General features: G+C 32.3%; 3 protein-coding genes across 6 annotated transcripts; 1 reads left to right on the top strand and 2 right to left on the bottom strand.

Annotated features, from left to right (window-relative positions):
* Positions 1-1,451: 1,451 nt before the first annotated feature.
* On the bottom strand, positions 1,452-11,588 carry LOC106785169 (tyrosine-protein kinase CSK-like). Of its 4 annotated transcripts, XM_014745402.1 has the most exons (10): positions 11,355-11,577; positions 9,767-9,806; positions 9,065-9,109; positions 4,755-5,138; positions 3,837-4,490; positions 3,526-3,721; positions 3,348-3,434; positions 3,159-3,251; positions 3,002-3,088; positions 1,452-2,901 (listed from the first exon to the last, which is right to left on the bottom strand). In XM_014745402.1, the coding sequence occupies exons 4-10, from the start codon at positions 5,108-5,110 to the stop codon at positions 2,866-2,868; spliced, it is 1,509 nt and encodes a 502-aa protein (XP_014600888.1). In that variant the 5' UTR covers positions 5,111-5,138; positions 9,065-9,109; positions 9,767-9,806; positions 11,355-11,577; the 3' UTR covers positions 1,452-2,865. The 4 variants fall into 4 exon arrangements, with proteins under 4 accessions (XP_014600888.1, XP_014600880.1, XP_014600870.1 ...); XM_014745394.1 differs by lacking the exon at positions 9,767-9,806; XM_014745384.1 differs by lacking the exons at positions 9,065-9,109; positions 9,767-9,806 and having other exon boundaries at positions 11,493-11,588.
* A 79-nt stretch (positions 11,589-11,667) lies between these two features.
* LOC106785164 (F-box only protein 21-like) lies at positions 11,668-15,121 on the top strand. Its single transcript, XM_014745369.1, has 9 exons — positions 11,668-12,455; positions 12,617-12,886; positions 12,993-13,428; positions 13,507-13,637; positions 13,750-13,915; positions 14,036-14,221; positions 14,354-14,419; positions 14,515-14,710; positions 14,799-15,121. Exons 1-9 carry the CDS (start codon positions 12,292-12,294, stop codon positions 14,963-14,965), a joined length of 1,782 nt encoding a protein of 593 aa, XP_014600855.1. The 5' UTR covers positions 11,668-12,291; the 3' UTR covers positions 14,966-15,121.
* A 49-nt stretch (positions 15,122-15,170) lies between these two features.
* Positions 15,171-18,353, bottom strand: LOC106785186 (KRAB-A domain-containing protein 2-like). The gene is made up of 2 exons (XM_014745423.1): positions 15,624-18,353; positions 15,171-15,367 (listed from the first exon to the last, which is right to left on the bottom strand). Exon 1 carries the CDS (start codon positions 17,920-17,922, stop codon positions 16,639-16,641), a length of 1,284 nt encoding a protein of 427 aa, XP_014600909.1. The 5' UTR covers positions 17,923-18,353; the 3' UTR covers positions 15,171-15,367; positions 15,624-16,638.
* Between the last annotated feature and the right edge of the window lie 6 nt (positions 18,354-18,359).

The raw sequence follows: 18,359 nt of genomic DNA, 5'->3' as shown, positions 1-18,359 counted from the left end.
CCCAACGAATCTGATACAAAGACTACGATAACTTTCCTTTCCACCGATTCCTGTGTATCCACCGAAGAAACTTTTATTCTAGAAACGACATGATTACTGAAAACAATTTAAAGAACAACTAAAATACTTAAGCTTTTCAGATTACAATTTATTCGAATTATTTTTATTGGGAAAGAAAAAGGAAATAAATTACATTTCTGTCAAAATAAGACGATACAGTATAACTTCTTGTTCTTTATTTAATAACTTTTACTATTTTGTCAAATAATTGTTGTTTTATACCGCTATAGCCGTTTAAAGATGAATTTGAGAAATTTGACGTAGTTAAAAAAATACTACAACAAAATCCAACAGCCGAATATTCCTATAGTAGATTTGTTTTTTATATACTATAGCGAGAAGAAAAAGGGTGAAAAGGGGAATGAAAAAGTATATACGTATGTATTACAACGTATGCACACGTATAGAATTTTTCAATTGCTCACGCACACGCATACGCATACACGCGGACACTCGATGCGACAAACACTAATTTCAAATAGAATTTTCGGTATGACCGTAGAATCCGTATAATTTGTTGCATTCAATAAACATCAGAGTATAATTTCGCATTAATACCTATATAGATAGATATATGTATTTATATATATATATATATATATATTTATTATATAATATATATATTAAATTTCTTACAACCTAAGAAATGAACTGGTAATAAAAGAATTAACAGATTGGAAACACGCTCTTGTAATAAATGAAATTTTAATACCGTAACAAATGAAAGTTACGTGTTATAAGTTGAAATTGAAAAATTGAAAGAGTAATCTATTAAAAGAAAAAAGAAAATGAAAATAAGAAAAAAAAAAATATATAAAAAAGTGTCATACCATTTCTTTCCGAACACACAGGCTTATTGTATGATAACAAAAAGATGTTTTATGCGTTAGCTTTATAAAGTTAAGGACGAAGCATAGATAGGAATAATAATTTCCATATCGTGTCAGAATGCATTATCGTTTAGACGAACGTTTGGGTAGCGCTTGTACGTGCAAATTACCTAGGCAATTTGTAATTGAAGATAGAAGCTGGATATAGCCGCGTATTTCGAATTATTGCTATGGGCACCGATCGTACCTTTGTTGCCAGACATTCATACATACACATGTAACTTTTTTATATGAATGAACATCTTGACACAACAAATGTACCTACTACAATATCAAAGTTACAAACGGACCGTGTGCTTAGCATAAACATACTAAATACTTATACAACTAACGATTAACTTTTGTTTCTTTTATTCACTTTGTTTATTCAAAATACGAAGAGTTATCAAACCGGAGCGAAGTAATTTATTAACCGAGGAAATTGCATGGTTTTGAAAAAACCATAATTTTTCATGTTTATTTAAAGGTAATTCGATACTTTTGAATATCTAATTTTCTAGCTTCTTTTTTTTTTTTTTTTTTAATATAAAATCATTCTTTTTAATTAGTCCGCAGGATTGCATCAGACAGATGATCTGGAATGAAAAAACAGTAGTAGCTTTGTAATGATTACTCTTGCTAAGAATATTTCAAGGTACCTACCCATTTTCGTTAAACGTGAAATTTTACGCGCTAAGAATTTTCAAATATGAAGAATTTTTAAATCATTTATCCATGCTATTCATTAATCGGAAGAACACGTAGATCATTATTCTAAAAGGATAAGATCCGTTGACGTAATACTCACACTTCCTTGTTTCTTATATATTAATTTCCCGAAGATCTTCCGTTTTTTTTTCTTTTTTTAGTTTTTTCTTTCTTTTTTGTTTAATAATTAACGTATGGTGCATTTTTATATTTATTTGTTCATAGTGTGGATGTATTTCTTTTAAAAAAAATTATAGACATTCCTCGTTAAATATCTCATCCAATATCAACGGTTCTCGAAATATTACTTTTCTTTTATGGACGAATATGTACAAAAATATTTACAGATACATTTACATCACTAACATATACATATACATATATATATTATATATTTTTTTACAAATATACACACACACACATATACATATATGTATATATATATGAGAGATGATTATTTTGTGAACAAACTTAAATATTTATACGTTACAGTCGCAATAATTTAATTAAAAATTAATACTTTCTACGACAAATCTTTGATTAAAAAATCTAAGCCGCTAGCAAATACTTGCAACCCTACAATCGCTGAAATAGATTGTTCGAAACTTTAACAACAGGAAATATTTTGAACTGTTCTACAGGAGTGAAAAAGTGTAAGGTTACGTAACTTCATGCCCAGACAGGCAAATTTTACTGACAGATACGTTAGAGCCAGTAAGAATAATCTTAAAATCAGTTCACTTTAACGCGGAACTGCACAGTACGTCAAAATTACATTTTCTGCCGTGGAAAAATCTCTAAAGTATATTCCCAAACGGATACAAGTCGTGAACGTATCAGGCGACATCGTATCGTTCACATATTACGTCATAACAGACTGTAAAAAGGTACGTCCATTGAGGATCATTAAGTGTGATAGGCAATTATTTCGGATTAAGTATTTTAAAACCCGACATCGGCTCGAGTCAACACGGATTTTGAATGTACAAGTCGAGTATCTTCACTCAGAATATCAACTTGAACAAAGGCACGACGTAGGTAATGCTTGTGCAAAATATTGTCATATAAAAATTAAAACTTCCCCATATTCTCGACAACTAAATAAGCAATAAATATAAACGACGACGCAAATAGTATTGTATAAAATGTACAATAAGAATTGCATTTGCTTGTTATTCTTTTCATTTCATTTTTCTTCTTCTTCTTCTTCTTCTTCTTCTTCCTCCTTCTACCCGATGAGTTTAGAGCCACTATTAACTTTGTCCTTAAAATGAAATAAGCATCGTATTGGACAAATCAGTTCTGTTATGTGTTACTTTAACATCGTATCTAGGTCGACTTAAGATAGTTTTCTTTTAATTCACCCCTTTGGTGTACTCAGCTTTCAGTTGACCAAGCGTTACTTTAATATCATGGAACGTAGGTCTCTTTTCTGGTTGAAGATCCCAGGCCTGGAACGCATAAACGTTAGCGACATTAACGTTAGGTATGAAGTTTTACGTGAAAACTTTGTTCATTTACCTGTCTCATAATATCATATACTTCGGGCGGACATCCATCTGGTGGTTCCATTTTGTAACCTTTTTCCACACACTTGACAACGTCGGCTAAAGGCTATGAACGAATATTAATATAAAATATTCCGTTCTTAGGGGATGGTAAGAGTAAAGAAATAATAGTACAAGTCATTTTGAAATAATATCTACTTACGATACGTGGATAAGGCACACGTCCAAAGGAATAGATTTCCCAAAGGAGTATTCCGAAACTCCACATGTCAGATTTGTTAGAAAACTTCTGAAAAACAAATGATGAGATGCATCGTCGCGCAAGGAAACGCTTAAAAGCTTTTTTCGTCAGAAAGTAGTGCCGGTCATAAAATATTTACGTTCTGCTTTAAAGCCTCAGGGGCGGTCCATTTGATGGGCAACTTTCCACCATCGAGAGAGAAATTTTCGTCTCGTGCCAAGCCAAAGTCCGAAACTTTCGCGGAATTGTCTTCCGCAACGAGGACATTTCTCGCGGCTAAATCGCGATGAACGACGTGTCTCGACTCCAAGTATGCCATACCCGCACACGTGTCGCTGAAAATAAACCGATCGTTCGTTCAATGGCCAACGAGGTCTCTTTTGGAGTATAAGGGAATATTGTGAAATATCGTAAAAAGGATAAGAACTATGATCTATATGGATTACGTACTAGGCAAAATTAATTTGATCTTTTTTAGAAACGTGTAATCGGCCTCTAGATCTCAAGTAATCCACAAGGGATCCCTTGCTCATATATTCCGTAACCAGGTACATGTGTTGATTGTTGAATACAAGACCAAGTAATTTAACGAGATTGTCATGAATCAACGAAGTCATTAAACTCGCCTCGGCAAGAAACCTTTGCGCTGCTTCGCTATTGTCTTTCAACATTTTCACGGCCACTCTTTCGCCCCTATAAACACCGAGCAAAACGTCGCCAAATTCACCTTTACCAATACACTCTCTTAATTCTAATTCGTGAGTCTGGATAACCCAGCCAGCTTCGACGAAGGCTTTAGGATCGACGCAAAAGTCTTGTTTCCCTTGCTTCGGTAAGGATTTAGTTAACTGAGTGCAAAGACCATCGGCATCTTGCTCATAATGTTCGACTAAGAGCGCTAAATTTTCAAAGAACTCTTCATCGTCGATGGTTAGTTGATTATTCTTGTATTTCACTCTATAGTGTTGCACGCGTCCTTGATAACACACGCAGAGGGTATAGTCTCCAGGGAAATTCGTCGACTCTCGAACTAGGAACAGACCATCTTCCCTGGGTCGTAACAACCTTTCCGCAGTTTCCCTAGATATTTTCCCATGGAACCATCTGTAACAAGGTAGGGTTTCAAATAAGCATTTCTCATTTAACGGTGCTGAACAACGAAATACTTTGTTATTCTTATTAAAAAATGATTCAAAGATTGAAGAAAACATAATAATCGTTAAATCGGTCAAGATAAGTCTATTCGAAATAGAAAGCAATCAATTTATCATTTTACTTTCTTATTTACATAAGATCAAGGCTTTTCTTCTAATTCAATCTAACAAGTATATCATATGACTGAATTTAATCATTGAATCCTATACGTACGGCATAGCATTGAGCTTGACTTCATGCCTTGGGTTGGCTGATAGAACAGTGGTATTTCCGGGATTCGTGACATTCGAAGTAAGGAGGACCGGTGAGGACGCCGTGTTCAAATGGCTCGTCAGATTTGAGGATGTTACGCTCGAATGCGTGGTCATCGTTGGTGATACTGGATGGGACGGAATGTTGCTCGCTGACAGATTGGGTGGAGCTATGTGCGAGGTGGTGTTCTGAATGAGAGGATGGCTCGTTACGTTTGAAGGGATCGTATGGTGATTTTGATTGCCATCGAGCTTCGCTTGCCGCGCTGGCGCTGACACATTCGGGTATCCACCACCCGCATTGTGATAAGTTGGCATCGCAACTGCCACAGTAAGCTCTACCGATCTGAAAAGAAAAAAAAAAAAAAGAAAAAAAATTCACTAAATTACGACTTTGGACCAAATATAGAACTCGATTATCGAGTTATTCTTCTCATCTTTCGTCTAACAGCGACGATGTCATTGTCCTTTGCACAATTTCCCCAATGCATCTACATTTATTTGACATCAGTGAAAAAGAGAGAGAAAGATAAAGAGAAATCGTGACACGAAGTGGACATCCTCGTGCTAATTTCGGGACGTCGCTCGAACGCGTAGGAGTTAATGAGGCTCGTTTCACAAATTAACTTATCCGAAGCGTTGGACATCGAGCCAGCAATTACTAACTGACCATGGACTGCGAGGTGACTCTTTTAAATGCGGCAGTTAGTTTTAAGTGACCATTGTCCCTAAGCATACACGAGCCATTGCTGTTACTGCTGTTACTACCGCTTGCACCGTCCATCCGCACGTTAGAAACACGTTGGACGCTGATACGTGAATATATGTATACATTCGCCGGAGCTTGATGATTCATTCGAGGATATTTTTACAATGATTATGAAATCAATAAGGCATTACTAACATAAACACAAGTGATATTTGATGAAACGACTTGGGACTTCCTTTGGCTCCATAACTAGCTCGTGCCGTATCCTTTTTAAATATAATTCTCTTATAATAAGATAAACATATTTGGACATACTCAAACGTTCAATCAAAATTATCCCTCTCCTTCTCTCTCTCTCTCTCTCTCTCTCTTTCTGTCTGGCTTAAATGTACAATTTATAAATCGATTAAACCAACGAGACATCATGCATGAAAGAATAAACTATCGTAGACGTGAAAAGTCTAACTAAAAAAGTGAAAGTCACGATGAAACTCAAAAGTCAAGCATTTATGGAAAACTAAAAGTAAATGTCATTGAACCAAGCCATATAGTTGCTGTATTGTGTGGCATGCAACTCGATTTTCTTTCCTTTTACAATGTTCCTTCCCTAACCTGATATAAATGAAACTTCGTTATGAAAAAAGAGAAAAAGAAAAGATTATACCAGTGGTAAGCTGTGGCACGAAAGGCAACACGATAATTTCTCACTCATTTTCTATGTAAACTGTACAAGGAGAAATTCGACCACTGAGGGAGATACAAATCCAAGAAGCGCAAGCAAATATTGAATAATTCAAATTGGGTTTATCCTTGGTTAGCGTCTGTAACGAGCGTGGAACGTTATGTCACGTGAAAATGTATAGTTCCCGTACTTGGACTCCATTACTGATATACGATTTGTAGTTATGTAAAACTTATAAATATTATCCTGTCTTGTCATCCTTTAAATAATGTCAAATCTTTCAAGAAAATGTATGACTTGTTTTACTGACAAATTAGAACAAATATTGATTGATCTTATGATAAACAATCTGTAGAAATTGTTCTCGCATCCACATCAACACACGCACACACAGAGATTTCTACGATAAAATTATAGAGGCGACAAACACTTACAATTTAAAAAAATAATATCTATCTGATAAATTCTAGAAAAAAAAAATCTGCCTTTTCTTGTACAAGAAAAGTTAATCGAATCATAGATCACGATAAGTCTATATTTCTATGAACAATTAGTCTATGCGATTCAGAACAATGAATTGAATAATTAAATTACATAATTTCACAATTAGAATGTGCAACAACGAAGAATATAGCGTGCCGTTAAATGGAAAACTTTTCCATGCACAGTATCAACTAAATCCGGAAGGAGAAATGAGTTAGTTAATCGTATTATATCCACTTAAGTATATCTCTGCGTGTGGTTTAAAAAAAAATACAACAAGAAATGAGTAAAGACTTGATATATAAGTATATATACCGAATGTATATATATATACAATATATACACACATGTGCTTTTTCTTTCGCATATTGCGCATCATTTCGCGAGTGCATGTCATAGGAATGATGTCATTCAAGGTTAGCCGTACTGTCAAAACGCAGAATGAACTGTCTCGAATCACAGCTGATTGTGAGAGATCCACGTGCACAGGTGACAGAAAAGGGACGACCGTGAGACGAGAAAAGAGAGAGACAGAAAGAGACAGAGAGTTTTATGATAGATAACTCGACAGATCTCTTCTACATTGTAAATCGTAGAGAACTGAGACAGAGTTTAGATTCGAGTGAAAATTGTATTCAAGGTGACTACAAAGTATCTACTCGCATTTTTATTCTTTTTCTAATTTTTCGAATTCTTCCGAACAAATAAAATAGTTTTGATACTCGTTAAAAATATTTAATCGAGTAGAGATATTTAAAATAATCGATGTTTAATTTAATTATAATCATTCACAAATAATTACGAAGGTGTTTATCATTTCTTAAATTGACAAATGATCAATTATATAATTTCGATTCGTTTTACGTAATTTAACTGTTTTTCACGAACACCTGGCTTTTCATTCAACTTTCATTCGCTACATCTTGAAAATCGCATAGAAAAAATTATAATGAATTTGATTGCTGCATCGAATCATTCGAACGCCGCAAACGAGCAATCAAATAGAATTATCAATTCGCTACGAAGAATCATTGATTTGTTACTCGAGTGATAATAGTAGCGATTTAAATCGATCGACTTAATCTTTGATCAATCAATTTCTTTATTATTTATTATGATTCAAAATGCTTCCTTACGAATTTTTGATACCGTTCATTGATACTTATTCAACTAAAGTTCAATCGATTAGATTTGCTCTTTCACTATTACGATGGATACAATCAACATTCAATTTTTCAATTTGAATTAAACATTTTTTTTGTTACTATTCAAACGATGTTTTATATATATATATATACATCCCCGTGCATGCGTTTATTTAACTGCAATTTTGTTTTCATCTCAAATAAATAACAAACGTTTTTAATAATAATACAAATCAAACACAAACAACAGATCTAAAAATACATATAAATATAAATAGCAAGAGAGAGAGAGAGAAATAGAGAAAGGGAGATAGAAGTGTACGTAAAAAATATTTTGGCAGGTGTAGAACACAAATGATCATCATTAGATTTATGTGAACGATGCCCTGTCATAGTACACATATATATATATCTCTTTTTCTCTCTCTCTCTCTCTCTCTTATTTTGACAAACGAATTTTGGCGCATCAGGTAGAGATTACGATGGAAATAAACAGTAAAATTCTCTTTGGCGATTTCACCGGTAATTTATGCAAAGCTCATTCGAGACGGTGTCCTGTACGCACGTACCGTACTATTAATATCACCGTAGTGGATCGGTCGAGGGCCGAAGTATCTTGGTTAGTATGAAAGAGGAAAAGAGGAGAAAAAGAGGAAAAAGGAAAGACAGTGAAAGATCGGAATAGGGAAAGAGAAAACGACGGGAGGGCTGAGAACATGCAACAGATTCGCTCGGTTTGCACGTTGCTCTTTAACAGTACATGTTACTGTACCATGACCCATCGTTTACCACCTGGCATCGAAACGACAATGTGATTGTTCGCCGATTTTATGTGAATTTTTTTTTATCTCCATAGTTTTTTCTTCTTTTCTTTCTTTCTTTCTTTCTCTCTCGTTTTCTATTTTTTTTTTTTAGTTTACATCAACCCCATTTAAAAGGACACACTTTGGACACTCAAAAGAGGACAAATGCATTCCGGAAACTCAAAAATAGAAACGGCTGAATTTTCTCTCTTTCTCTCTCTCCCGAAATACGTTCCCCACCTGATACTCTTTTATTTAATGTATAAGTAAATACTTAATAATCTCCAAATGTAGGTTTCCTTTACTCGGTAAATTTCTTTTACTTATTTATTTATTAAAATATTTATCATTTTTTATTAGGTATGTGTATATATTTAAAAAAAGAAAAAAAAAAAATTGTGAATCGAACGAAAGCGTGAAATTGCATTTGGTTGAATCGTAAAATATTACCTAGGCTGCAGATTGACCGTCCATCGTCCGATGAATATCGTCCCACTGAAACAACACGACATATGTAAATCTGTTTTGATGGCAAAGCTACTTTACGGTGCGCGTGAGTTAACTTCAAATTAGAAACGATCCGAAAGCGTTCCGCGAAGAATTCTTTCGCGAGAGAAACTCGAAGCTCTTTTGCTTGAGAACGTCAGCATCGTCGCCGTCTTCGTTGCCGTCTTCGTAGCCGTAATCGTCGTCATTGTCATCATCACAATGGTTGTTTTGAAATGATCGAAATAAGACGCGAATCCGATATCACGCGATGCAAGCATTTTAATGAAAGCCCACATGCTAGTAAGCCCGTATAATATAATCAACGCTGGGGTCACCAATTAAAATACTAAACGAAGGATCGAATGAATCGCTGGAAGACTTTTAACGTAGAATAATTTACTTTTGGGAAATTTTATATGTAGATATAAAAGAATACATATAGGTGTACAATAAAAAAAAATATACTTCTTATGGTCAAAAATAATTATTAATTAAAAACGTAGCCTTTACGCGTTTTTTATTATATTTTAATTTCCATAACTTATACAATATATTTCAATTTTTGATTGGAGAGATATAGTTTGCAAAAAATTTCAATAAAAAATCGTCTTTCTTTACATATTTACAGAAGGATGCTATAAAGAAAACGTATTCTGTACCAACACTTTTATTCAGCATCATATGCGTGTGCGTGCTCGCGCGTCTGTAAAAGAAAGTTCGTTTTTTATGGTAGGTAAATAAGTTAAGTATTTAATGGGTCTTGTTTAAATTTATATTCATAAAAATTTCGTAGCGGAAGCATATATAAAAAAGTAATTTATACACAAAGTAGGCATTTATCGAAACGAAGGGAAAGTTTGATCTTTGATCGGGAGTTGAATCGAAGCTTTGATATTTCGATACCGCGACCGTATCAACAATCAGCACAAGGTTACGATCTTTACCTCTCACCCTGTGCACACTCATCAAGCACCCGTAATTCTAATTAATTAGGTAAGAAGTGCGTGAGAGAGTTGTAAGTAACGAGGAGAATTAGCCGGGTCGCTCACTCGCGAACTCCTTAGAAATCACGCCATTATTGTAAATAATCCAACGTGGTTTACCTTCGTATTAAATGAGATAGACAGTGCAAACCAAGGAAAGAAAGAAAGGAGAAAAAAAGAAATATATATATATATATACATATATCTGAGAGGAAGAACGCTCCATTTACGGTGTACAATAACGCATTGTGACTAAATTTTTCCCCATGTATGGCGTGTGTAGACCGTTAACTGCATAATTAGCCAATAGCTAATTGCTAGAACTCGCATGACTTTATACACTAACGTTGACTACTTTGCTACCTTCCAAATGCATTAATTACTTGATTCACACTATTCTTCATTCATTAATATGATGGGAACATCAATACAAAAATTCTATTCTGATAGATTTAAGCTATAAGATACTTTGATTCTTATTTATTTCTTATCTTGAAATATTGTAATCGCATGAAAAATAGTTCAAGAGTTTAGTCTTAAAATTTACTCAGTTTATAAAGTAAGTAATGTTTATGACTCTTCGATTAGATATTTTATAATAGACATTATGTTATTTACTACTATTTAATTTCTTCTCGATAAGAAACATTATTGCATAGATATAAGCATAAAATACAAACTTAACATAGAATGCTCGAACATAAAATATCTATGTTATCGAATAGACTGAAATTAGATGATAGATATAAAGATCATGGTAAACATGTAATTATAAAAGATATATTCTGTATAACTTTAAAGGAAAATTCAAGAGGTATAAAACACATCAAAGAAATAATTCTTAATAATGTCTTTCCAATCATTAGATTATTTGCATAAATAAGTTTCTTTCAAGTATACTATAAATGATATTACTTGACATATATATAAAATACATTGAGACCAAATTATAGGAATAGAAAATATAATCTATATAAATATAACTCTTAACAGACATAGTTTTCATGCAATAGTCTGTGCCATTTAAATAACGCCCACTTATACTAGGAAAAAATAATACACCCGGTATAATCCAACGATCGAACGTGGGTCGAAAAATACGCAACGATATTACCAACAAATTGTAATGCAATGAATGATTATTTATGCATTTCCCTTTGGAAATATTCGTATGAAAGTGTCTTTGAAATTTCGAACTTACGAGAATCTACTGCAATACACAAGTTTTATCGTCTGCGCGCGAATTTAACCAAAAATATCGGACTTACCTACACTCTCAGCCAGCTTATTTCAACGGGGATGAAAACAGACATAGAAAAAACACTTGCACTGTCTCACATAAAACAAATATTTATAAAAACTACACGAAAAAACGTCATAAACACCTTGCGAAACGTCAGACTCACTTCGGGCGGGCGGCCATTTTCCTCCACACGAATCGAATGAAGAGTATCTTTTGCTCCACAGAAAAAACGTAGCTGGAGTTGTCTTCGGACTTATACGAACTAACTATCAGGCGTGGCAACTTTTCCAACTAAATTACGATTAGTTTGTTTTCTTGAGTATAGAGTACACTAGTTTCATCCAATATGTAGCGACCTGCTGTCGATAAGCAGATTTCCACTTCATCCTATGCGACAACTAGCGCCGCCATCCTCACTGCTCATTCTTTAACAAACTACTTTAGCACTAGCACTCTAGCACAGCTAACAGCGCTTCTAGGAGAATATTAATATTTCCATAGTTACAAAGACGATACTTCCATTCCAACCGTTGAGCARTAGACAYGCGTACCGACAAGCAGGAAATAAAGACGTGCAATTAGCTACTACTTCCGCTTACCTCTTTAAGATTTTTGTTAAGTTTATCACATATTTTATACGAGACCTTTTTGATACATTATTAAAATAAATATTCATATAATATTTTTCCTTAGTGAATTATTTATTTCCGCGCATTAGTGAACACGCTACAAAAACGTAGCGATTAACGCTCTCTACAAGCTTCTAATTAAAACTACTTTGAACTAGTAATATTTGGTATTCAAGTTAATGGAAAATTTTTATTTTTCTATTTATTGGTTCATTTTATCTTACTAGTCTACGTCACTTAAAATCGTGTTGAGTCGGTCAGCTTAAATAAATCGAATTTAAATTACTGCGATTTATTCATTTATTCGTTATCGTATTATAAAAATTACCAAAAATGGCTGCAGATGTTATAACACGTGTACCAGAAGAGATTATTGGATATATTTTGGAAGATGAGAGTATTACGATTTTAGATATTATCAAATTTTCTATGACATGCAAGCGTTTATATCTAACTATCAAAAATAATCAATTATGGCGAGTGAAATACTTCCAAAGGTATTTATAATCTTAGATATATTACTAATATATTANTAGATATATTACTAATATATTATATTTATCTTTCGTTTTTAATGACTTATTACATAAATATATATATATATATATATATATATACATATGTAATATTATTTTGTATTTAATATTAATTATTACAGATGGCCCCGCTTGAAAAAGAAATACGAAAAATTTACTGCAGATATAAAAGTATTAAGCTGGTTAAATGAAATAAAAGTTAGCTTGGAAATTAGACGTAGTTTAATGTATCACTTGTCTCTAATGTCCAGTAAATATTACACAAAGGAAGAAGTGTCCAATTCAGAATTAAAATATTTAGATCCATTGTTTCGTCCGGAATTAGGCGCGTATCCATTAAATTATTATTTTCTTGTTGATGAACTCGTCAGTCTCATAAAATGTCATTATGCGTGAGTCATATTTCAACTAAACACATATACTTTTAATTACATGATAATTTTAATACATTGTATAACACTTTACTTTTATATATATTTATATTTATTTTCTCCACAGACATAGTAACTTAACCCACAGATATTATGCCGTTATTGTTTTACGATATCTGAAACAAAATTATATTACGAAAAAATGGCAAAGATTTATTAATCTTCCAGTAAATGAACAAAYSTTAGAACGTTGTGCAACTTTTGTAGCACAATGGARTCAACCAGAAARMTSTWTTTCTTATTCCTATATTTCCTCATTACTCGACGACATAGCTAATCAAACAAAAGATTTAATATATGAAAGGCATCCTGAGCATTCTATATTTTCATTACCTCCGGAACAATTTTTAATTTGGAAACGTGAAATAATTGATGACAATTATTGGAGTATTGAAGAAACGAAAGAAATTATGAATTCACTTTGCGAAGTTATGTTTCACAAATTAGGTTTCCATGGCGATAATGATGTGTATTATTACCCAAATAATTCATTTATTAATAAGGTAAATTTTTTAAGCGAGTTATATTGTTTTATATGTCATTAATATATTTTTACAAGAATATTTTTTTGTGGTTTATAGGTGTTGAAACTAAAAGAAGGAACTCCTATAATTCTTGCAATTATATTTGAAAGCATTGCAAGACGACTTGGAATAAGATGCGAGCCCGTTAATTTTTCATCGCATTTCTTTTTACTATGGAAAGAAAAATAGTAAGTATTTATTCTTGAATTGCTTATTACTCTATGATATCTTAAAATAAAAAAGAAATTAATATCATATGTCAAATAAATTTTTTACAAATTCATAACTTCTCTTTTATAGTAATGTTTCAGATCTAGAAAGTACAGAAAATTTTTATATCGATATGTTGAATGGTGGTCACTTTTTAAGAAAAGAAGATTGCTCTGGAGTTGGTGGAATTTCTCACCACAATTTTAGATGTTCAATAGAAAAACACGATTCACATAATGTTGCAACTGCTGTAGAGGTACATTATTATATTTCTATAAATTTAATTTCTATTACACAATAGATTGATGGAGAATTTAATAATTTTATGATTTACATAATTAATATTTATATATTTTCTTTATTGATTGATTAAAAGGTTACAGCAAGATTAGTATGTAATCTAAGTGTAGCGGCAAGAAAATATAATGATTTGAATGGTAGAGCAGATAGCATAAGTTCTATTTTAGAATTAAGCTACATGGTACAACCTCACGATGAATCTACTTTATACAACTTGAGCCAATTTTGTAAACGTCATGAGAGGGATTTATTAAATTTTGTGGTAATGTTGCAAATTATAGACAAAGTTAATTAAAGTTTTGAAACAATAAACAAAATTTATATAATATATATTTTTTCCATTCAATGAAAATGTTGAATTTCATTTAACATGAATTAATTTAATACATTTTAGGATATAGACATGGCAGAAAATGTAAATTTAATGCGAAAAATGTATAAAATGAACATTAAACGTGCAGTATGTATATATGTTAATTCTTTAATATTTTAATTTAATTTGCTTGGCTATATATCAAAGATCATATGTAATTACAATGAAATTATTATTTATAGGAAGAGATAAAACCACAAATAAGAACTCCAAAAGTTAAATATGCCATTGGTTTAATAATGACTTATAAATTTAGTAGTAATATTGGTGTAATAGTAGGATGGGAAATGTTTTATGAATCTTATGGTACGAAAGTTACCAAAGAACCAATTTATAATTTGCTTTTTGATGGCGGAATATCTCAATACGTTCCTGAAGGTATAATGTTCCTAATCTTTTAAATATAATTTAATGTAAATATTTAACTTTTTATCGATAAAGTTTCTTCTTATCTTTCTGTTAACAGAATTTTTATCATTGTCTACAAAACCAAAGTATATACATCATCGCGAGATTGGACGTTACTTATGTTATTTTAAAGAAACACATTATGTGCCAAATGAAGAGACTTGTAAAAATTATCCAGAAGACAAAAAAGCACTCGAACTTATAGTAAGGACTTATTATAGTTAAATTGTTTAAAAGTAAATGAATACGCTGTATTATTGGTGATAATACCGATAACATAATTATGTATCTAATTATAAATTTAATTTAGTCCGATGTTTATTTCTCTCTTTGTATTTGATATATTCGGACCTCTAAATATAGATATTCAACATCTACATATTTATAAATTATATATATTTTTCCTAAGCATTGAACATAACACTTTGATATTCTATAGAATATCTAATTACTATTTAAACAACGTTGAAAAGAATACATTCTCGGGCACAGACACACACAACCATACGCAACGCCTCCCCCCAAAACAACTCATACAGATAAAGAACATTTCATTCTAAACCTGTGTATCTTTCGTTACGATAGAGAACGAAAAATACAAATTTCCGTGGAAATCTCTATGAACATCTGTAACATATATACAAACACACAGATATACACATAAAGGACATAAATATATATCTGTATATAGCTGAAGATTTACTCAATTTTTGTATATTATAAAAAATAGCATCAATTTGCGTAAAAGTATTATTTTTAAAGTAAACAATCTTCGAATAAGTAAACTGTTTTCTCTTTGTAAAGCATTACATGCATAAGTTATAAATATAAGTTGTATACTAAACTAAAATTTTCTTGAAATAAACAGTAAGTTATATATTACCTTGAAAGATCGAAATTGGAGAATATGAAGATTCACACGATGAATGTCAACACATTCCAAATACGTCGGTGAAAGATCAAATATTTTGGTATATTTTTATACATTTAGGCCAGGCCATTACTGGTATATTTTGATAAGCACAAATATGCTTTGGCCCTCCTATACATAGGAAAACTGCTCTGCTTTTATATATATGCGTTACCGTTAAATGCCGAAATTGGAAAATATCAAGGTTCATATAGTCGCTTGGTGTATGGCTGAAATATTTACTAAATATCCTTATTTTTGATTTACCCTGGCAAATGTCGACAGTCACCATGCACTGACAGTGAGTGTTGAATAAAAATATTTTTGTTACGTTTTTAAATAATACTTTATTATTAAAACTTATTATAATATATATCAAAATAGAAGAAAACTTAAGTAACAACAAATGTAAATAAACTGTTGAACTTAAAAAGAAAATAATCCCAATAATAAAGTTACTTAACCCCTTGCACTACACTGAAATTCGGAATAAGCCGTGCCTAACCTATGCACGCGAATGGTCGCAAAAACAGTCGAAATGGCAGAACCCGAGTGTCGGAACTTTAAACACGATATCTTACGACTGACAATAGGACCAACGAGTACGGCTTGTGATATTCATGTTTGGCCCGAAATGTCGATTACAAGCCTGACTCGTGATATCCATGTTTGGCCTAAAATTTTCATCTTCGTGATCATCGTGAAAATAGCGCAAGGGCTTAATTATGTGATTGATAATCTTATTTATTGCAACAACTTATATTGTTATGACACTTTGAATTGCACATGAGTCCCTTGCTATTACAACTGCATTTGGTTATGGAACACATAAAACACTAATTGCAGCTGCTTCTCACAGCGACATTTCTTGAGAAGAAATTTTATTTGTGGAAAATAACTTTTCTTTACAAGTTACAAACTGATTACGGGTATGAACCTGCTTGAGGATACCTTTTTTTATTTACTAATATATAAAAGTAGGAATCTTCTATTCCCACAACAATTCACCAATTGAACAGGAGGTATCACCAATTTGAGGAGAAGGAAATTTTCCTTTTGAGGTTCGTAACATTTTCGTTGCTTGCAGTAATAGATTTTCTTTCGCTGCAGCTCTTTTTATAGAAATAAACTCATGTTGTTCAGTCAGGGTTTGATATGAGGACATGGCGGGTTGCAACTCCTTTTCAATATTTTCTTTTGAAATATGATTTTCAGTATGGCTACTACTCAAATTTTCTTCCAAAGAATTAACCATTTCTTCGAGTTGTTCTTCGGTTTCAATATTTGCAATTTGTTCGTCAGGCAAAGATGACGATGCTATGCCTCTTTTTGGTTTAACACCAAACATGGCTTCATAAGGACTTTGACGTATTCCTTCGTGGTATGTAGTGTTCTTGGTAAACTGAACAAAAGACAAACCATCTGACCATTTATTTGTGTCATTATCGTTCATCCATGCAGTTAACATATTCTGTATATCCTGATTGGTCCTTTCAGTTGAGCCTTGTGTTTGACTATAACAAGACTTTCCATGAACTATCTTAACATCTTTCCACATAGCGCATAGTTCGGATATAACTTGATTACAGAACTCCCTACCATTATCTGATTGCAATATAGCTGGGGCACYGAATGTTAAAAATATTTGAAGAAGATGATATGCTACTTCTTTAGCTATTTTAGTTTTCAAAGGTCGTAGCTGGACAAACTTCGTTAAATTATCTTGATATACCATTATGAACTTATATTCGCCATCCTTGTGTGACTGCAGGTCTATCAGATCGACTTGACATCTTGAATTTAATTCCGAACTGATTATTGGTTTCGCAACAATACCTTTTTTAGGTGTGCTTTGTTTCATCTGACATTGTTTACATAAATTTAAATACAACATTACAACTTCATATGTAATATTTTTGTATTTAACTTGCAATTCTTTAAGCATACGTGTTCTTCCTCCATGGCCAGTTCTGGTGTGAGTTTCAGATAGTATACTAAACAATTCATCATTGGTAACATAATACTGTATATTTGTTTCTCCTAATTTTAATGGTACAATTAATTTCTTTTTACTGTTAATTTTTATAACGTCAAAACGTTTTAATCGTCTATAATCCAAAGGTGTGCTGCACTTAGTTTTAGCAGAAATCACTTCAGAAAGTATTTTAGAATACTTTTCTTGAGAAAAATAAAAACAATTGTCTTCTCGTTTACTTGCAATTAATGCATGTAACTTTTCAAAAAAAAGATCACGGTTCACTGCAGTATCCATTCAATATAAATTAGGGTATCGGGTAAAAAAATAAAATTTCAATAAACGTTGCACCTACCAGCAAACCTTGCATAAGATTGACAAATAACAATGTTCCAGAGTATAACAAACAGATGCTGCGTGCTTGTTTCAACCTCCACCAAAGCATATCTGTGTTTGTCAACATACATCGGTAATGGTCCGGATGTATAAGAATATACCCAAATATTCGGTCTTTCACCGACGTATTTGGTATGTGTTGATATTCACTATGTGAATCTTTACATTATCCAATTTTGGTCTTTCACGGTAACATATATATTATATTTACTTATACTTAAGAAATTTTTCTTTTTAGAATCACACACACAAGCATTACTATAGTTCAGTAACGAAGTTTGTATATAGGCTTCGTGGGTTTAATAAATATAAAGTGTTGCGACCCAGTATAACAATGT

This window comes from Polistes canadensis, unplaced genomic scaffold (assembly GCF_001313835.1).
Source record: "Polistes canadensis isolate GaletaPanama2010 unplaced genomic scaffold, ASM131383v1 scaffold_2, whole genome shotgun sequence".
Classification (NCBI taxonomy): domain Eukaryota; kingdom Metazoa; phylum Arthropoda; class Insecta; order Hymenoptera; family Vespidae; genus Polistes; species Polistes canadensis.
This window is presented reverse-complemented; position numbering and strand designations above follow the sequence as displayed.

What these genes read in the sequence shown, in the direction of transcription:
- LOC106785169 (XM_014745384.1), bottom strand. An exon ending in GTCAAGCTCAATGCTATGCC is followed by an intron (nt 4,491 to 4,754) that starts GTACGTATAGGA and finishes ACCTTGTTACAG; the next exon opens with ATGGTTCCATGGGAAAATAT. An exon ending in TATATGATATTATGAGACAG is followed by an intron (nt 3,089 to 3,158) that starts GTAAATGAACAA and finishes TATGCGTTCCAG; the next exon opens with GCCTGGGATCTTCAACCAGA.